Below are 17248 nucleotides of genomic sequence, written 5' to 3'. Positions count from 1 at the left end.
AATGTCCACGAAGCCCTTCGCTCAGAGGCACTCCACTTGCTGGTGCTTCGGGGCCTGCTGTGTGCCGGACTGTTGTGTAGCCCGTGTTGGGGGCGCGGTGCCAGTGTGGGCAGCAGGAAGAGAGGGAGAGCAGCATGCTCTGCGGGTGGTAGTGTGCGGGAGTCTGTGTCACTCCCAACACAGCCTGGGTCAGAGAGGCGGAGAGAAACAGCAGGGGGGTCCTGAGTGTCTTTCCTGCCCTTTTATCTTTTCCCCATGTGACAGATTTAGACAAATCCTTCACTCACTGGACCTTAACATGTGTGCTTATTTGAGGAATTTGTGGAAGTTTTATTTTAGGTCAGTATGTGCATCGTATTTGTATAGATTATTTTCTGTAAGTTTTATATATAAATCCTTAGTGGGTGAAAATTTTAAGCCAATGGGATTTCTCTGGAACCAGTTGCTGTTGTTGTTACTGGAGTCACTACGGGGGTGGGGGATGGGGGAAGGGGAATGTTTAGCCAAAGCAGTTAACTCACCGGCTTCCCATAGTGGAGTGCCTGGATCCTATTCCAGCTCCGGCTCCCAGTTCCACATTCCTGCCATTATAAACTCAAAAAGGGCAGCAGGTAATGGCTTAAAGAATTGTGTCACTGTCACCATGTGGGAGCCTTGGATTGAGTGCTGAGTGTCCAGCTCCTGACTTTGGCCCAGAGTGGGGCATTGCAGGCATTGGGGGAGTGAATCAACATACAAAAGAGTGCTGGCTCCCTGTCTCTCTCTCTCTCTCTTTCAATCTCTCTCTCAATCTCTCTCTCTATCTCTCCCTCCCCCTCTCTCTCTTTCTCTAATAAAAGAAAATTTTAAAAGATATATTTATTTATTTAAAAGGCAGCGTTACAGAGAGGCAGAGGCAGAGAGAAAGAGAGAGAAGACTTCCATCCACTGGTTCACTCCCCAGATGGCTGAAACAGCTGGAGCTGCACCCATCCAAAGCCAGGAGCAGGAGCTTCTTCTAGGTCTCCCAGGCAGACACGTCTTTCACTGCGTTCCCAGGCCACAGCAGAGAGATGGACTGACAGTGGAGCAGCCGGCACTGGAACCCGTGCCGGCACTGCAGGCAGCGGCTTTACTCAGTACACCACAGCGCCAGCCCAGAAATTTATTTTGAAGATCAGTGAGTAGATGGACACCTAGAAGGACAATAGTCACACAACTCACACCCACGCCTCAGCCGCGTTATGCTGGGGAGAGGAGATTAGTGTGTGGTAGACTGCTCTCATAGCTGTGGCTGTGATGTCCTTTTTCTTTTGGGGTGGGAAAACACCTTTAGCACTTGGAAGGATTGTTTCCTTCTATAGAGCATGATAGACAAGAGCCTGTGCTTGAAGAGCCAGACTACGTGGGTTCAAATCGTGGTTTACTTCTCTTTGCCTGCCTCTTGTGGCCATCAGAAGGAGTAAATGCAGCTAAAGCACTTGGAATAGAAGGTACTCTAGTTCACTAGTAGCAACAATATTAACCTCATGAACAGAATAAAAATACTTTGGTTAAAGTTTTCCATGACTTTATTAAAGTAACAAGATTCTGCTTGATATAACGGTATTTTTAGTTCAGGATCTGCGTGTAAGGATTTAGAGTAGTAATATTTTCCTGACTGAAAGTCTCACTCAAAAGTCAGGTAATCTCAGATTTTCCAGGGACTTTTTTAAAAGTTTGCTCAAATTCACTGAAATCATAAAAACAAAGAATAAAGGAGTAGACACGAATTAGAAGGGCCTGGGTCCTCCGTGAAAGTTGGAGAAAATAGCATACTGAATTTAAAAAGTCCTGGAGGGGATCGTGGTGATCAAGAGCAACGCTGGACACACATGATCTGTGTCTGTGGCCTCCCAGTAGAGGTGGAGAAGCGAGTCGGGAGAAGCCATGATCGTGAACCAAGGGGCCTAAGTGCTTGGTCATGGCTTCCAATGTACCTGAAATCAGAGCTAGACAGACCCTCAGAGCATAGAAAATCATAGATTGGGTCCAAGGGTATTGAAGACAACAAAATCAAGTCATGGCTGCGGCATGACCCCAGCTTACTCTCCCTTCCTCAACACTCTGCAAACAGCTGGTTCTATTCAAATAAGAAGTGTAATTTTTTTTAAGAAAAAGGAGCTAGCATAAGATCTTTGCTAAATTAGAAGAGAGAGAGAAGGCAAGAATGTAAGCAAAGAGCATATAATAAATGGAAAATAACTCAAGAAGAGGGGAAAATTCAGACAATTACAGTTCCTTTTAACAAACTGTTCTTAACAGTGTCAAAGCATTTACAAAACACATTGATATACTCTTTCAAGAAAAGTGATAGATAAATTCCTCAGATTAATTTAACCAGGGCTGTCAAAGATCTCTAGATGAAAATTATAGAACACTAAATTTAGAAAGAAATATAAGAAGACATTTTAAATGAAAAAAGTCTTCCATGTTCATGAATTGGAAGGATCAATAACATTAAAATGTCCATACTAACAAAAGCAATTTACAGATGCAGTGCAATTCCAATCAAAATACCAATGACATTCTTCATAGATCTAGAGATAAAGATGATAAAATTCATATAGAAACACAAGAGACTCCAAATAGCTAAAGCAATCTTATACAACAAAAACAAGACCAGAGGCATCACAATACCTATTTTCAAGACTTTCTGCAGGCAGTTGTAATCAAAACAGCCTGGTACTGGTACAAAAACAGATATGGAGACCAATGGAACAGAATAGAAACTCCAGATATCAATCCATGTATCTACAACCAACTTATCTTTGACAAAGGAGCTAAATCAATCCCTGGATCAAGGACAGTTTCTTCAACAAATGGTGCTGGGGAAACTGGATCTCCACCTGCAGAAGTATGAAATTAGACCTGTACCTTACACCTTACACAAAAATCCACTCAAAATGAATCAAAGACCTGAATCTATCATCTGATACCATCAAATTACTAGAAAGTCTACAAGATATTGGCATAGGCAAAGACTTCTTGGAAAAGACCCCATAAGCACAGGCAATCAAAGCCAAAACTGACAAATGAGATTACATCAAGCTGAGAAGCTTCTGCACTGCAAAAGAAACACTCAGCAAAGTGAAGAGGTGATCAACAGAATGGGAGAAAATATTTGCAAACTATGCAACTGATAAAGCGTTAACATCCAGAATCTATAAAGAGCTTAAGAAACTCAACAACAACAAAACAAACAATCCAGTTAAGAAATGGGCAAATGACTTTAACAGGCATTTTTGAAGAGAAGAAATTCAAATGGCCAACAGACACTTCAAAAAAGGATCAGAATCACTAGACCTCAGGGAAATGTAAATCAAAACAATGGTGAGGTTTCACCTCACTCCAGTTAGAATGGCTCTCATACAGAAATCAATAAACAATAAATGCTGGCAAGGATGTGGGGGGAAAGGAGCCCTGGCCCACTGTTCGTGGGAGTGTAAACTGGAGCAGCCACTATGTATGGCGGTACCTCAAAAATCTGGCCAGCCATCTCACTCTTGAGAATTTACCCAAACCAAAAGAAATCAGCATCTGAAAGAGTTATCTGCACGCCTATGTTCATTGCAGCATAATTCACAGTAGCTTAGATATTGAATCAACCCACATGTACATCAACTGTTGACTGGATAAAGAAATTATGGTATATATACACTATGGAGTACTACTCAACTGTAAAAAAAATACAAGAAATCTTGTCTTTTACAGCAAGATGGATGCAACTGGAAACCATTTTTTAGTAAATTAGCCAGTCCCAAAAATACAGATATCATATGTTTTCCCTGATCTGAGGTAACTAATAGAGTACCTAAAATATAATATATTGGATTGAAATGGACATTTTGAGATTCAATGATTGTTTACAGCCTGTCTCTTCTGTTGAGGAACAGTGTTTTTGGGTTTTTTTCTCTTCATATTATTTGTTGAACTTTTTACTTAGTTTAGGGTTAACTATACAATCATTAAGTAAACTGAAAATAGATCTTTGTAAAAATTAAGAGTAGGCATGGGAATTTACCCAAGGGAAGTGAAATTAGCATTTGAAAGAGTTCTCTGCACCCCTATGTTTATTGCAGCTCAATTCATAATAGCTAAGACGTGGAATCAACCCAAATGCCCATCAACTGAAGATTGGATAAAGAAATTATGGAATATGTACACTATGGAATACTACACAGCAATAAAAAATAAAATCCAGTCATTTACAGCAAAATGAATGAATCTGGAAAACATTATATTTAGTGAAATAAGCCAGGGGCTGGCACTGTGCCGTAGCAGGTAAAGTTGCTGCCTGCAGGGCTGGCGTCACATGAGCACCAGTTTGAGTCCTGGCTGTTCCTCTTTTGAACCAGCTCTCTGCTATGGCCTGGGAAAGCAGTAGAAGATGGCCCAAGTCCTTGGGCCTCTGTACCAGTGTGGGAGACCCAGAAGAAACGCCTGGCTCCTGGCTTTGGATTGGCGCAGCTCCTGCTGTGTGGTCACATCTGGGTGGGGAATGAACCAGCAAATGGAAGACCTCTCTCTCTGCCTCTGCCTCTTTGTAACTCTGCCTTTCAGATAAATAAATAAATCCTTTTAAAAGGGGAGGGGGCAGGGGAGGTTACAACAGAGTGTTCTGGAAATGCAGATGTCTTAAGCATCAAAAATACAGATTTAAAAAAAAAAAAAAGTCCCAAAGGAATAAATACCATATATTCTCCCTGACTTGTGGTAACTATCAGAGCACCTAAAAGGCAGTCTTTAGAAGTGAAATTGACACTTTGATAAGCAATGACTTGAACAGCCCTTGTCTTGATTGTCAAGGAATAGTTTTTTTTATACTATTTGTTGAACTCTTCACTTAACATATGTGTATAAAATCAATTGAAAATAGATCTCAGTAAAAAAATAAGAGTGGGAATAAGAGAGGGAGGTGGAAGAGGGGTTAGAGAATGGGTGGGAGGGTGGGCACAGTGGGAAGAATCACCATGTTCCTCAAGTTGTAATTATGAAGTTTTTAACTGTAAAGCTGTATAGTTCTGCATATATTCCTACAGACTTACTTCTAAGGGTACAGTTTAAAAACTTGCCACGGGACCCCAAATCCCCTTCAGCTGGGTGGCAAAAATACCATCTTAAGTGTTAAAGAGATAATATAAATAAGATCAAGTCTGGTAATAATAATAGATGAATTAAAAAGGAGTGAACACTCCAACATGGGAAGCAGTCACACAGCAGACTCAGAATGACAAGCACTTTAAATAGCACTGTGACCTCAGATTCAACCCTTAAGGCATTCTGGTCTGGCTGAAAAGCCCATGAGAGCATTTCAGGCATGGAAAGCCAAGACACAGTGGCAAAAAATATCCTACATGAAGGACCTCAGTGGGTGAGACCCCAGTGGAAAAAAGTAGTCATCAAAAGAAGAAGGTACTTTTCTTTGAAGAGAAGAGAGAACTTCCACTTTGCTTATGGCCTTGTATAAATACTGACCGAGTTTGTGGATTCAACAAGATAGCCTAGGCAGTTCATGTCAAGAGCCTTGGGTGATCACTGACGTCATACGTAGGAGTGTTAATTGTTAAATCAACAACAAGAGTCACTGTGCACTAACTTCCCATGCAGGACCTCAAAGAGTTATTTTATAAGTGCTCACAAAAGATGTATCATTCTTGGGTGCTTCTTTAAAGTTAATTAAGTTTCTATATAAAAAAAAAGTGAAATTAACTTCAAGATGCAATGATTTTGAACAGCCTTTTGACTCAAATATTCAAGAACAGTTTTTTTTTCTTTTTTTTTGTGAAAATTGTTGAACTGTTTACTTAGTGTAGAGTTGGTCTTCTGTGTATAAAGTTAATCAAAAATGGATCTTAGTGGAAAATGAGACTAGAAATGGGAGAGGGAGGAGTGAGGTGGGAGAGGGAGTCGGAGGGTGAGTATGATGGGAAGAATCACTATATTCCTAAAGTTGTACTTGGGAAATACATGAAGTTTGTATTCCTTAAATAAAAGGTTTCTTTGGGGGGGGATTTTTTTTTAAAAATAATGTTAAAAAATTAAGAGTGGGAATGGGAGGAGGAAGAGGAAGAGGAGTTGGAGCTTGAGTGGGAGAGAGGGTAGGGTAGGAAGTATCACTACATTCCTAAATCTATATATGAAATACATGAAACTTGTGTAACTTAAATGAAATTTTTAAAACAATAAAAATAAAATGTTAAAAAAAGAAAACTGTTAGGGACTAATGGATAAGAAGAAAAAAGAGATGTGTTCAAAGATAGTAAGTCACCAGAGAGATGAAAAATTATCTCTCAGAGCTTAGTAAAAAATGGTAGATAAAAATCAAAAGATTACATAGATTGAAACCATATTAAAGAAGACAAAAATATAAAAATCAGAACTGAAAAAATCCAAATAAATATGGAAGTCAGACCAGAGGAAATCACACAAAATGAAATAAAAATATGAAATAAGAAAGCAAAAGTAATAATAGAGAAAATTGTAATTGTGGGATATTGTCAAAGAATCAGTACATGTAAAATCTATGTTCCTAATGTGTATGTATGTGTATTAGAACACAAATAATTTTAATAGAGGAAAATTTTATTCAAATAATAGGATTTAGGCTGGCACTGCAGCTCAATAGGCTAATTCTCCGCCTGTGGCACTGGTACCCCAGGTTCTAGTCCCAGTCAGGATGCCGGATTCTGTCCCGGTTGCTCCTCTTCCAGTCTAGCTCTTTGCTGTGGCCCGGGAGTGCAGTGAAGGATGGCCCAAATACTTGGGCCCTGCACCCACATGGGAGACCAGGAGAGGCACCTGGCTTCTGGCTTCGGATTAGCACAGTGCGCTGGCCACAGTGTACTGGCCACAGCGGCCATTGGGGGGTGAACCAACGGCAAAGAAAGACCTTTCTCTCTGTCTCTCTCTCTATCACTGTCCACTCTGCCTATCAAAAAAATAGGATTTAAAGATAGAAATGAGCTTTACACAATGTCTCAGAAAAATTGATATAGAATAATTAATACGAAACATTTCCCATTAAAGTTATTGATTCAAGGGAAAAGAAAATGATATGGGCATCCAAGAAGAGAAATAAAGTCATATGCTACAGGGGAAAAAAACATCCTTACCCCAGACTTCACCATAGTAATATGTAATGCCAGAAAACATTAGAGAAATTTCTATAAAACTCTGAGAGAGCAAAATAGAATTAAAGCATTTTTATACCCAGCCAAGCTGTCATTTGGATATATAGGCAAACATTCTTAACAGACAAGAATGGAAGAAATAGGCAAAAGAGTAAAAGTCCTTTTTACATAGGCAGAAGTTCAAAATTTCAAAGCCATGGGTGAGTATTGTGGGACCACAATTTACGCTGCTGCTTGGAACACCTGCTTCCCATATCAGAGTGTGTGTTTGAGTCCTGACTCCTATTCTTCTAATCTAGCTTCCTGCTAATGTTCCTGGGAGATAGCAAATGATGGCTCAAGGGCTTAGGCCCCTGTCACCCACATGGGAGACCTGGAGTGAGTTCTAGGCTCCTTGTGTTGACCTTATCCAGCCCTGGCTATTGCTGGCATTTGAGGAGTCAACCAGTGAATAGAAAGAAGTCTCTCTCTCTCCCTTTCTCTCTCTTTCTCTCCCCCACCCAACCCATCTGTTGCTTTGCCTTTCAAGTAAATGAAAAATAAATAAATAAATAAACAAACAAACATTTTAAACATTTTAGAAGCAATTTGTTGAGTGAAAGAAAACAAACAGTTTAAGGGGCCAGCATTGTGGAGTAATGGGTTAAGCCACTGTTTGCCCTTATAGAAGTAATGATTTGAGTCTTGACTGCTCTGCATATTATCCAGCTTCCTGCCAATGTGCCTGGCAAAGCAGCAGATGATGGCCTAAGAGCTTGGGTCCCTGCCACCCATGTGGGAGACCACAATGGAGTTTCTCGCTCTTTGCTTTGGCCTCACCTAGACATGGCTATTGTGGTCATTTGGGGAGTTAAGCAGCAGATGGAAGATCTCTCTTTTGCTCACTTGTTCACTCTGCCTTTCAAATAAATAAATCTTTAGAAAAAATAAAAGTCAATATATAGCCTGTAGTCTAGTTTATAAAATGCATGTATTTTCCTTTGTGTTTGCCTTTTGGGTTAGATAACAGATGCAACTCTTAGAAGTAAGTCCAAGAGGAAGAGGTGAGAAAAATCTTCAGATAGGAGATAAAAAATATTTTATCATCTAAGATGTTGCATCAGTGGGAAAGATCATTTTTCACTATTTCCTTTTTTCCTTTATGTAAAAAAATCATATCAAAACAGCATTTTGCAAAAATTGAAACCATATATTCTAGAACAGTTGCCGTGGGATTTTCGTAGGTCATAAAATGAATTGTTAGAACAAATTTCTCTATTCCGTTTAGTAAGAAAAGCTGGGACTTAAAGGCTAACGAGCCGGCACTGCGGCTCACTAGGCTAATCCTCCGCCTTGCGGCGCCGGTACACCAGGTTCTAGCCCCGGTCGGGGCGCCGGATTCTGTCCTGGTTGCCCCTCTTCCAGGCCAGCTCTCTGCTGTGGCCCGGGAGTGCAGTGGAGGATGGCCCGAGTACTTGGGCCCTGCACCCCATGGGAGACCAGGATAAGCACCTGGCTCCTGCCATCAGATCAGCGCAGTGCGCTGGCCGCAGCGCACTAGCCGCGGCGGCCATTGGAGGGTGAACTAACGGCAAAGGAAGACCTCTCTCTCTCTCTCTCTCTCTCACTGTCCACTCTGCCTGTCAAAAAAACAAAAAAGGCTAATTATTTTAAATCATCATCGAGTGAAGTTCACCAAGTGATGTCAGTTGTAAACAAAAGTATACGTCCTTATTTCCAGGTGTGTCTGATAAATTATTTGATTCACTCCTATTCAGGTTAATATCTAATTAAACCACATACAGCACACACAACAGATTTTGAAGTAAGTATTTCTTCTTAATTAATTAGTTTGAGAAGTAGAGAGACAGATGGACAGAGCTCCAATCTTCTGGTTTACTCCCTAAATGCCTGCCCCAGCCAGGACTAGGCTAGGTCAAAGCTAGAAACCAGGAACTCAATCCAGGTCTCAGATGCTGGAATCAGGAGTGGGACTGTCACTGACACCCAGGCACTCTGATGTAGAATGTAGGATCACAAGTGGCATCTTAACCATTGCACCAAATGCCTAGTCCTGAACTAATTCTTTCTAGGACATCTCAGATTAGGAGAAAGAGAAACATGAAGACATAGCTGGAGCAAGAAGCCAGTGTGTACACTCATTCGTGCCACACACACGCACAACTTCCTCCTGCTCGAGCACCTCCCTCACCGATAGCTTTTCGAGAGGTGGCAGAGATGGGCCACTAGCCTCCCCTTGACCAGCCCAGTGGTCATCAGCTGGTTGAGCATAGTCCTGACTGTGATCTGGCGGCAAAGGGACCAGGGAAGCTGTCCCCGCCCAAGGCTCTCCGCCTGTCCACCTGTTGAGGGGTCCTGGAGAGAGAACTGTGCACTCTGCTTGTTCGTATCTTCCGAATCACGTGACTCACATGAGCACCCCAGGTCCCTGCCAATTTGGGGGAATATTTTAATCAAACCCGAGACCTGCTGTGAGTTGCCGCCAGGTCACAGCTGGGAGGGGCTGTCGCGCACATTCTGACCAAGGAAAGGCTGCCAGGCTGGCAGGTGTTGGGCCTCCGCCATGGAGAGCACCTGGCAACCAGTATTTTGCTTATCAGTTGAGGCCAGTTGCATGGAAGTGAAGTGTTGTCGCAGGGACCGTCTCTCCACGGTCACAAGGTCAGGTTGGGTGGCCTTGGCTTTGCAGCTCTTTTCTCCGATTTCCACTGTGTCATACGTAGCAAACTGGTCTTTTTGATGGGTAGGTAGGTACTTTTCCTGGATTTCTTGAATTCAGAACAATCATTTCTGTGGTGAAAATGATAATCTTCCTCTTTTTCCCATTTTTAGATAACTTACATCCGACAAGAATATGAAACAAAATTCAAAGGGTTGATGCCAGCGTCTCTAAGACAGGAACTTGAAGACACCATTTCCTCCCTGAAGTCACAGGTGATTATAGAATCAGGACATTTCTCGGGGATTTGGGTGAAGTGCGTCTCCTGAAAATAAACTTGCAAAGAAATTTGATTTCTGGCCGGCGCCGCAGCTCACTAGGCTAATCCTCCGCCTAGCGGCGCCAGCACACCGGGTTCTAGTCCCGGTCGGGGCGCCGGATTCTTTCCCGGTTGCCCCTCTTCCAGTCCAGCTCTCTGCTGTGGCCAGGGAGTGCAGTGGAGGATGGCCCAGGTGCTTGGGCCCTGCACCCCATGGGAGACCAGGAGAAGCACCTGGTTTCTGGCTCCTGCCATCGGATCAGCGCGGTGCACCGGCTGCAGCGCACCGGCCGTGGCAGCCATTGGAGGGTGAACCAACGGCAAAGGAAGACCTTTCTCTCTGTCTCTCTCTCTCACTGTCCACTCTGCCTGTCAAAAAAAAAAAAAAAAGAAAAAAAAAATTTGATTTCTGAACTGATGCCAGAAATCAACATGTCATAGGATAACCTACTACTCCCTGAGATTATTTTTGGTTTTTATTTTGTTTTAAATTTGTTTCTTACAAGTTTAAAGCTCTGTAAGATTTTTTTAAAAGCACCCTCACAATTGAGAAGTTCAGTGATGGTGGCTTTTATTCATGTGCAGTCCACTTTCCAATACAACTTCCCCTTTCACTCTGCTCCTGGATCCGAAATTCCATCACTTAGCACACTGCTGATTCGTCACTGTGTCAAAGTACAGAGAAATCAAAAGCACAGTTAAGTTAGAAGCATTTTTTTAAGATTTAGTTATTTATTAGAAAGGCAGTTAGAGAGAGGGAGAGAGATAGAGAGAGAGAGAGAGAGATTTTTCATCTGCTGGTTCACAGATGGCCACAATGGCCATGGTTAAGCCAAGCCACAGCCAGGAACCAGGAGCTCCATCTGGGTCTCCCACATGGGTGGCAGGGACCCAAGTACTTGGGCCATCCTCTGCTGCCTCCCTAGGTGCATTAGCAGGGAGCTGAAGCAGAAATGAAGCAGAAGAGACTCAAACCAGTGCTCTGATATGGGATGCCAGCAGTTTAACCCAGTGTGCTGCAATGCCAGCCCATATTTTTATTATCTTTTTAAAAAATATTTATGTATGTATGTATTTATTTGATGGCAGAGTGACAGAGAGGATTAGAAGGATTTTTGTCCTGGTGTATTATATGATTGTGAGAGATAAGATATTTTAAGTTTGAGCTAAGATAATGACAAGGTATTCAATTAGGTTAAATATTATTTCTTGCTGAAATGTGTGGTTTTCAATATAGTGTATAAAATATAATGTGAAAGATAAAATTCGGTTAGCTTTAGATACTTACTCAAAACTTCCAACATAAAGTTCTTTAAACTTCCATGTTTAATGTTTGCATGTGCCGATCTGAGAAAGAGCTCAGATACACCCACTTCCAACACACTGAGAAATTTAAGACATGTGTTTTCCTGGAGAAGTTCCATGAGGGAAAGAATCTGTACTGTCTGTGCCCAGAACTGTGCCTGGCACACAGTAGGTGTTCAATAAATGCATTTACAAATAAAGTAAATGATACAGCTTGATGACATTCACACCAGCTATTTATAAGGTGTAAGATGAGAGGTCGAGCAAGTTTTAGCCGTTCCTTTTATATTCCCCTGAGCAAAAAGTCCCAGCTGAAACTGAAATGTTCGCTAAATCAGTGCTTGGGCTTTGGTCTGCCAGGCTTCTGTGGGCTCTTGTAGTGGCTCCAGGATATCAAAATAAGTGCAGGAGGAGAAAGAGTTAAGTAATGTTTATTTACATGAACCATTCTCCTGGAGGGGTGGTTTGCCCATTAACTTTGGGGCCAGCTAGGCGGGAGCTGACACCCTCCTGGGGGTGGAGGGCAAAGGAGAAACCCGATACCCACCTGCAGGACTTCTGTTATCATTCGTATCTTTTCACTGTAATAAAAGCCACTGCAGCCCTTCCAACTAGATGTTGACCCGGAAAGAGAGTGCTGGCAGCTGCGCGGAGGAGTCACAGGCCACAGAGCCAAGCAGATTTAGTTCGAAAGCACAGGTGCTTGTGTTTTTTGAAAATTGTTGGGATTCCAGTTGCAAAGCAGGGTGGGGGAGGGGAGCGGAACAGTGCAACCCTTGCAACTGTCAAAATGATCAGTCGTCCTAGGGGTCATTTGAGCAATCGGATAAAATTAAGACCAGCGTTGACAGTGGAAGTAAGTGAAACCCCCGGGACCACTCTGATAAGCACCCATTTAGAATGACTGTGCTTTCCTCTCTTTCAAGCACATTTTTGGTGCTGCCAGCTGCACTCTCTTGCATAACTATGTTTCAGAATCAACCGTTGCCATGGTTTCAGTTCAGACCAAAGAGGCTGCGAGTAAACAACTCAGACCGAATGCCGCTGACTCTTGATTGCATTACGCGGGTCCTATAAGTTAGCCCCAAACGGTTTTTATTTGGTTGTATAAAGTGCTTTAGAATTTATGCTTGATATAGTTATCTTTCACAGTGTAGAAATGTATGCTTCCCAGTAATCAAGTGCGTTGGAAGGTTCTGATTTAAGGAAACATGCTAAGCAACCCAGTTTCCTCCGTGTATCCCCCAGCCCCCCAAGAACACAGGTATGAGGAGGTACCTGCTGTGGGCGCTGCCCTAGGCAGTGTCTGTTGCTGATTTTAACCTTGAGAAGTAGCTGTCATCAACCCCATTTCACAGATAGGCATCAAGGGCTTCAGTAGCTATCCTAAGAGGCTGAGCCAGGGATTGAGCCCAAGCTGGCCTTTCCCCAGGCTAAGCTCAGGCTCTTTCCACCAGAAAATGCTGTCTCTCTGACCTCAAGGGATCCCCCAGGATGGACTGAGGTTTCTAGAGAGCAGTGATTTTCTTTGCACTCATTCATTCATTCAACAGCTAGTGAATACCAGTCATACGCGCCGCCCTGTAAAATAAACCGGGGGCGCGAAGATGTGCAACAGGGTCATGCCCGTCCCACAAGAGCCCTTCCGATGTGCGAGAGAGAAAGGAGCCCAGTGAGCCGGATGCAGCGGGGGAAGGGCCAGCACAGGAACACGGAGCACAGACTCTCTGAGAGATCTTCCACCTGCTGCTTCACAGATGGCCACAATGGCCATGGCTAAGCCAAGCCACTGCCAGGAACCAGGAGCTCCATCTGGGTCTCCCACATGGGTGGCAGGGACCCAAGTACTTGGGCCATCCTCTGCTGCCTCCCTAGGTGCATTAGCAGGGAGCAAGTGGAAGAATTCAGTGGGAAGGGTGACATTTGAACCAGCCGTGGAAGGTGAATCAGGAGACAGCCGAGCACTCCAAAGAAAGAGAGTGCCTGTGCCGAAGGGCAACAGAATAAAAACCGTGATGCAGGAGCGTACTCCAAGCATTCGTGGGAGAGTGGAATTAAAGGTAAGTTGATTTGTGCGCAAAAAAATGTTGAAATCCATGCCTACAAAAGATCTCGAGTGTTCATAGAAAATAAGTAGTATGAAAAAACCTGCATGGATTTCAGGGTTTTTGCACCAAACTAAACTTATTTTTTAATTCCATTCTTCTTCGAATTTTTGGAAGGATTCTTGTGTAAGGTAGCCATGGTGGGACGGGAGCAGGGAGAGACAAAGCCACTGAAATAGCATGGCCAGGTCCACGGGGCTCAGTAACAAGGACTTTGAACTTGATTCCCTAGTCTGATGGAATTTCAGTAGGGAGGAGACGTGACCAGCTATAAAGAATATGACACAGATGTTCAACAAATCCTCTGTGTTTTCTTTAGGGAATTGTCTGAATTTAAATAAAATCCTACCATACTGTTTGTGCCATGTTGACATGTAAGCCATGTTCACCTGTTCTCACACAAGGTGTCATTTCTAGGTTAACTTTCTGCAAAAGAGAGCGTCCATCCTTCAAGAAGAACTGACGACATACCAAGGCAGAAGGTATGGCAGGGTGCCCCTGTGTTCATTTGTGTTGTTTGCACCCGACAGCCCCCTGGATTGACATCTGAGTCTTAACACTCAGAGACGCAACAGCAGTTTGGGCAGAAAGACTTGTTTGCAGTAAGCAGCCTGTCTGAGACGTCACCTGCGTCTTCATCGCAAGGCTTCGCCAGCACCATCAGAACTGAGATGCTGGAGTGGGAGGGAGCTGGCAGGCGCAGGCCTCACCAGGGTAATCACAACAAAACATTGTCCAGAAGCCCAGTTGCATGGCTAAGGATACCCTGTCTTCTTTTAAGACACAGTTCTTGCTCTAATAGCTCACATCTTCAAAGTGCCCGAACCCCTGGGGGTTTGGCGCTGCGGCCAGAGTAAGTCAACTGCTCAACGATGTCGCAACGCTCACAGGACTGGAGGGCCCCAGTGTGCATTGCTCGGGGATGCAGAAGACCTTCTTTAGTAAAAGGTTCGGTTCCCAGCGGTGTCACTGACATGGATTGCATTCACCTGCTCCAGTTCAAACTTCCTTGTAGTGCACTGAGACTGAATCACTTATTTGGCATTGAATTAAAAGGAAAGAGCTTGTAAATCATTTACTTTTCAAAAGATTCAGTTTGCTTGATATAGATAAGATTTGATCCATTATAGGCATAAATGATGAGATTTTGATTTCAAATATCTTTTTAACCCTTCTCTAACTTTTCCAGAATGTGAACACGTTTGATAGCTGACAGACATGTTAAACCTAGGAGAAGCCGTAACCGAGGTTTTTCTTTTTCAGGTAACTGCACGGGAGAAGGTAGAGTTGCAGTTATCTGGGCTGCACTGTGGACGCCTTCTGGCAGGTTTGAAGATTTGGATATTGTAAAGTAAACTGTGAGATCAGTGGCATTTTTTTAATACTTAATGTAATTAAGATCATAAAAACATACATCATCCACACACTAACGAGCTGGGTTTTTTTGTGTGTCTACCTAAATCAATTTGTAAACATTCCTTTATTTGATTTCCACATTTGTGTGCATTCAGGTGTGTGCTGAGAATTGCTTATCTTGGGAAAAGTCATGATTTCTGATGGTATACCTTGTCCATGCTTTTGCATAGAATTTTACCAATTGCATATGGTCAAAATCACGTTTGCAGTATCATATCCCACATTTTAACCAGTTTATCTTGTGTTCATGTTCATGTTCATATATTATTAAAATATTATTTTGTACTTACCAGTTTTATTTCTACTTTTTATCATACCTCATTTGCTAAAACATGGTACTTTTCCCTAGCAAGACCTTACAACGTCCAGTTGTACTTTGGGGAAAATACCAATGTCAAAGATCAAATCCACGACTAGTGCATGAAATGGGTGTTTAGAATAAAATCACTGGGTCGTCAGATATCGGTCCAAATACGGTCTTACTGGTTTCCAGTCTGCTCTGGACACTCCAGAGGCGGCACTGGTGGAAGTGCTTGGTGTGGCGGCTGTGGTTTGACGGCTACGTTCTCGATCTCTCTTGTTACGGTGGTTGTTTTCATGGTGGTATCTATCAGTCGGTGATCCTTAAGAAAGCCTGGGAGTGGAGGGTCATGGTGTAAGGACAGAAGCGTGCTTTAACCGACTTGGTTTTCTGTTGCTCTGGGGAGGGATGTCTGGGGCAGGCTCCCCCTCCCCAGCCGGATGCCGATGGGCAGTTTTGTGCTGATTGGTCAGCCCTGACTTGCCTAGGGAACTTTGAGCTGCCCCAGTGGATGCTCCAGATTCTTCTGATGGTGTTGTGGTGTGTGCCACGGGCGTTACGAGAGATTCTAAAAAATCTGCTCCGTGGGCGGGACCGCAATCAGCTGGCTTACTGTAAAATGAAAGTTTATTTATACTTTTTCCAAATTCTTTTCTCTCTCCCACGCCCATGTCTGTTTGCTGCCTGAGGATTAATTGCCCTTCTCTGTATTGTGACTGAGACCTGGAGGTGATAAGGAAGTAGCAGGTTTTACAGCCATTTCTAAAGCCGGGCCTGTCGTGCACGGGGAGGCCTGGCTTGCATGTGCTAAGCGGTGTCTGCATCTGGTCTGCGGGGCCACCTTGCTCCTGGAAGCTCACCCTGACCTCCTGCGGGACTGAGTCTCTGCCCTTCCAAAGATAAGGCTTTTCCTGCATAGGCAGTATGCCACAGCACTGCCTCGAGAATATTCAGTAAAAAGCAGAATCGTAGCAGATGCTGTTATAGCCACCCGACAAACGGGGACAGTTGGTACTTAGACGATGATTTAGTACTTGGAAGGGAAAGATTAAGACTACATGATTAATGTTAAGTACTTCTGTAGAGACCATGAAAAACAGGCTAAAGCTCAACAGATTTCATTAGTAAGGTTATTAGCTTAAAGTGAACACACGTTGTGAATTGTATTGTATGCTGGAATTGGAACGCTCCCACTCAAGAGTATTTGTTTTCCATGAGTAAACATCAGTAGGTGTTTTGGGAAGTTGCCTGCTATTCTTTCTTCCCCTTATTCCAAGGGTTATGAATTCCAAACACTGGTGAACCTTTGACATTGCCCGGATCCTGGTTCCCTTCTGAATTGTGCCATGGATGTCTGGGAGTAAGCGAAATGACACTTTCTGGTCAGTTTGATTGGGTGAGAGAGGAAGGTGTGGCTGACACTCAGGTTTTTATGAATGTTCTCTGATAAAGGAAGAGCAAGAAAAATTGCATTTGGCATGTTAAAAAATTCCTAACTGTGCTGAGCCCTGCGTGTATAAATGGCTACTGGGAGAAACAGCACGGGCTCGGGAGATAAATTATAAACACTGTGCCTTATTATAAAATCATCTAAGATTCCATACGTTCTTTTATCTGGTGAAAGATCAATTGTTCATCACAAGTTTCTAATTTAGTTACATCTCCAGTTATTATCAGCTGCTGTACCTGAGCCGTCCACCTGTGCTTTTCATCCTTGGGCATGGAACCGTCAACAGGTAGCGGCATTTGGAAAAAGCCAAGCAGAAGGAAAGCTGTGGGATCACGGGGTTCCTGATGAGTGCTATTATCCGGGAGTCAAGGAAGAGGGCAGTTAAAGGAGAGTTAGCTGGCGGGTCACCTGCCTTGTTAGTTTCAGGCCCCCATTTCTGTGTCACCAAGCAGGGGTCTGACCTCGGATTTTGCAATCTCCTCAACCATCCGGGGCCACAGTGGAGCAAAGGAAATGGAAGGTGGAGACAGAAGGGAGCGAGA

The 17248-nt window shown here is 43.2% G+C and overlaps 1 protein-coding gene across 34 annotated transcripts in view; it reads left to right on the top strand.

The window, feature by feature from the left end:
• The window catches only part of CEP112 (centrosomal protein 112), a 519374-nt gene extending 504130 nt beyond the window's left edge, over nt 1–15244 (top strand). For all 34 annotated transcript variants that reach the window (XM_089316743.1, XM_089316736.1, XM_089316738.1 and 31 more), the window contains 3 exons: nt 9984–10085; nt 13957–14021; nt 14803–15244. In XM_089316743.1, the coding sequence (XP_089172869.1) occupies nt 9984–10085; nt 13957–14021; nt 14803–14806 (171 nt within the window). In that variant the 3' untranslated portion in view covers nt 14807–15244. The remainder of the gene's footprint in view (nt 1–9983; nt 10086–13956; nt 14022–14802) is intronic.
• The last annotated feature ends 2004 nt before the right edge of the window (nt 15245–17248 follow it).

Source organism: Oryctolagus cuniculus, chromosome 17, assembly GCF_051225735.1.
Source record: "Oryctolagus cuniculus isolate XC-2025 breed Fujian yellow rabbit chromosome 17, ASM5122573v1, whole genome shotgun sequence".
Classification (NCBI taxonomy): domain Eukaryota; kingdom Metazoa; phylum Chordata; class Mammalia; order Lagomorpha; family Leporidae; genus Oryctolagus; species Oryctolagus cuniculus.
Note: the sequence above shows the minus strand (reverse complement) of the source record. Positions and strands in the feature narration are given on the sequence as shown.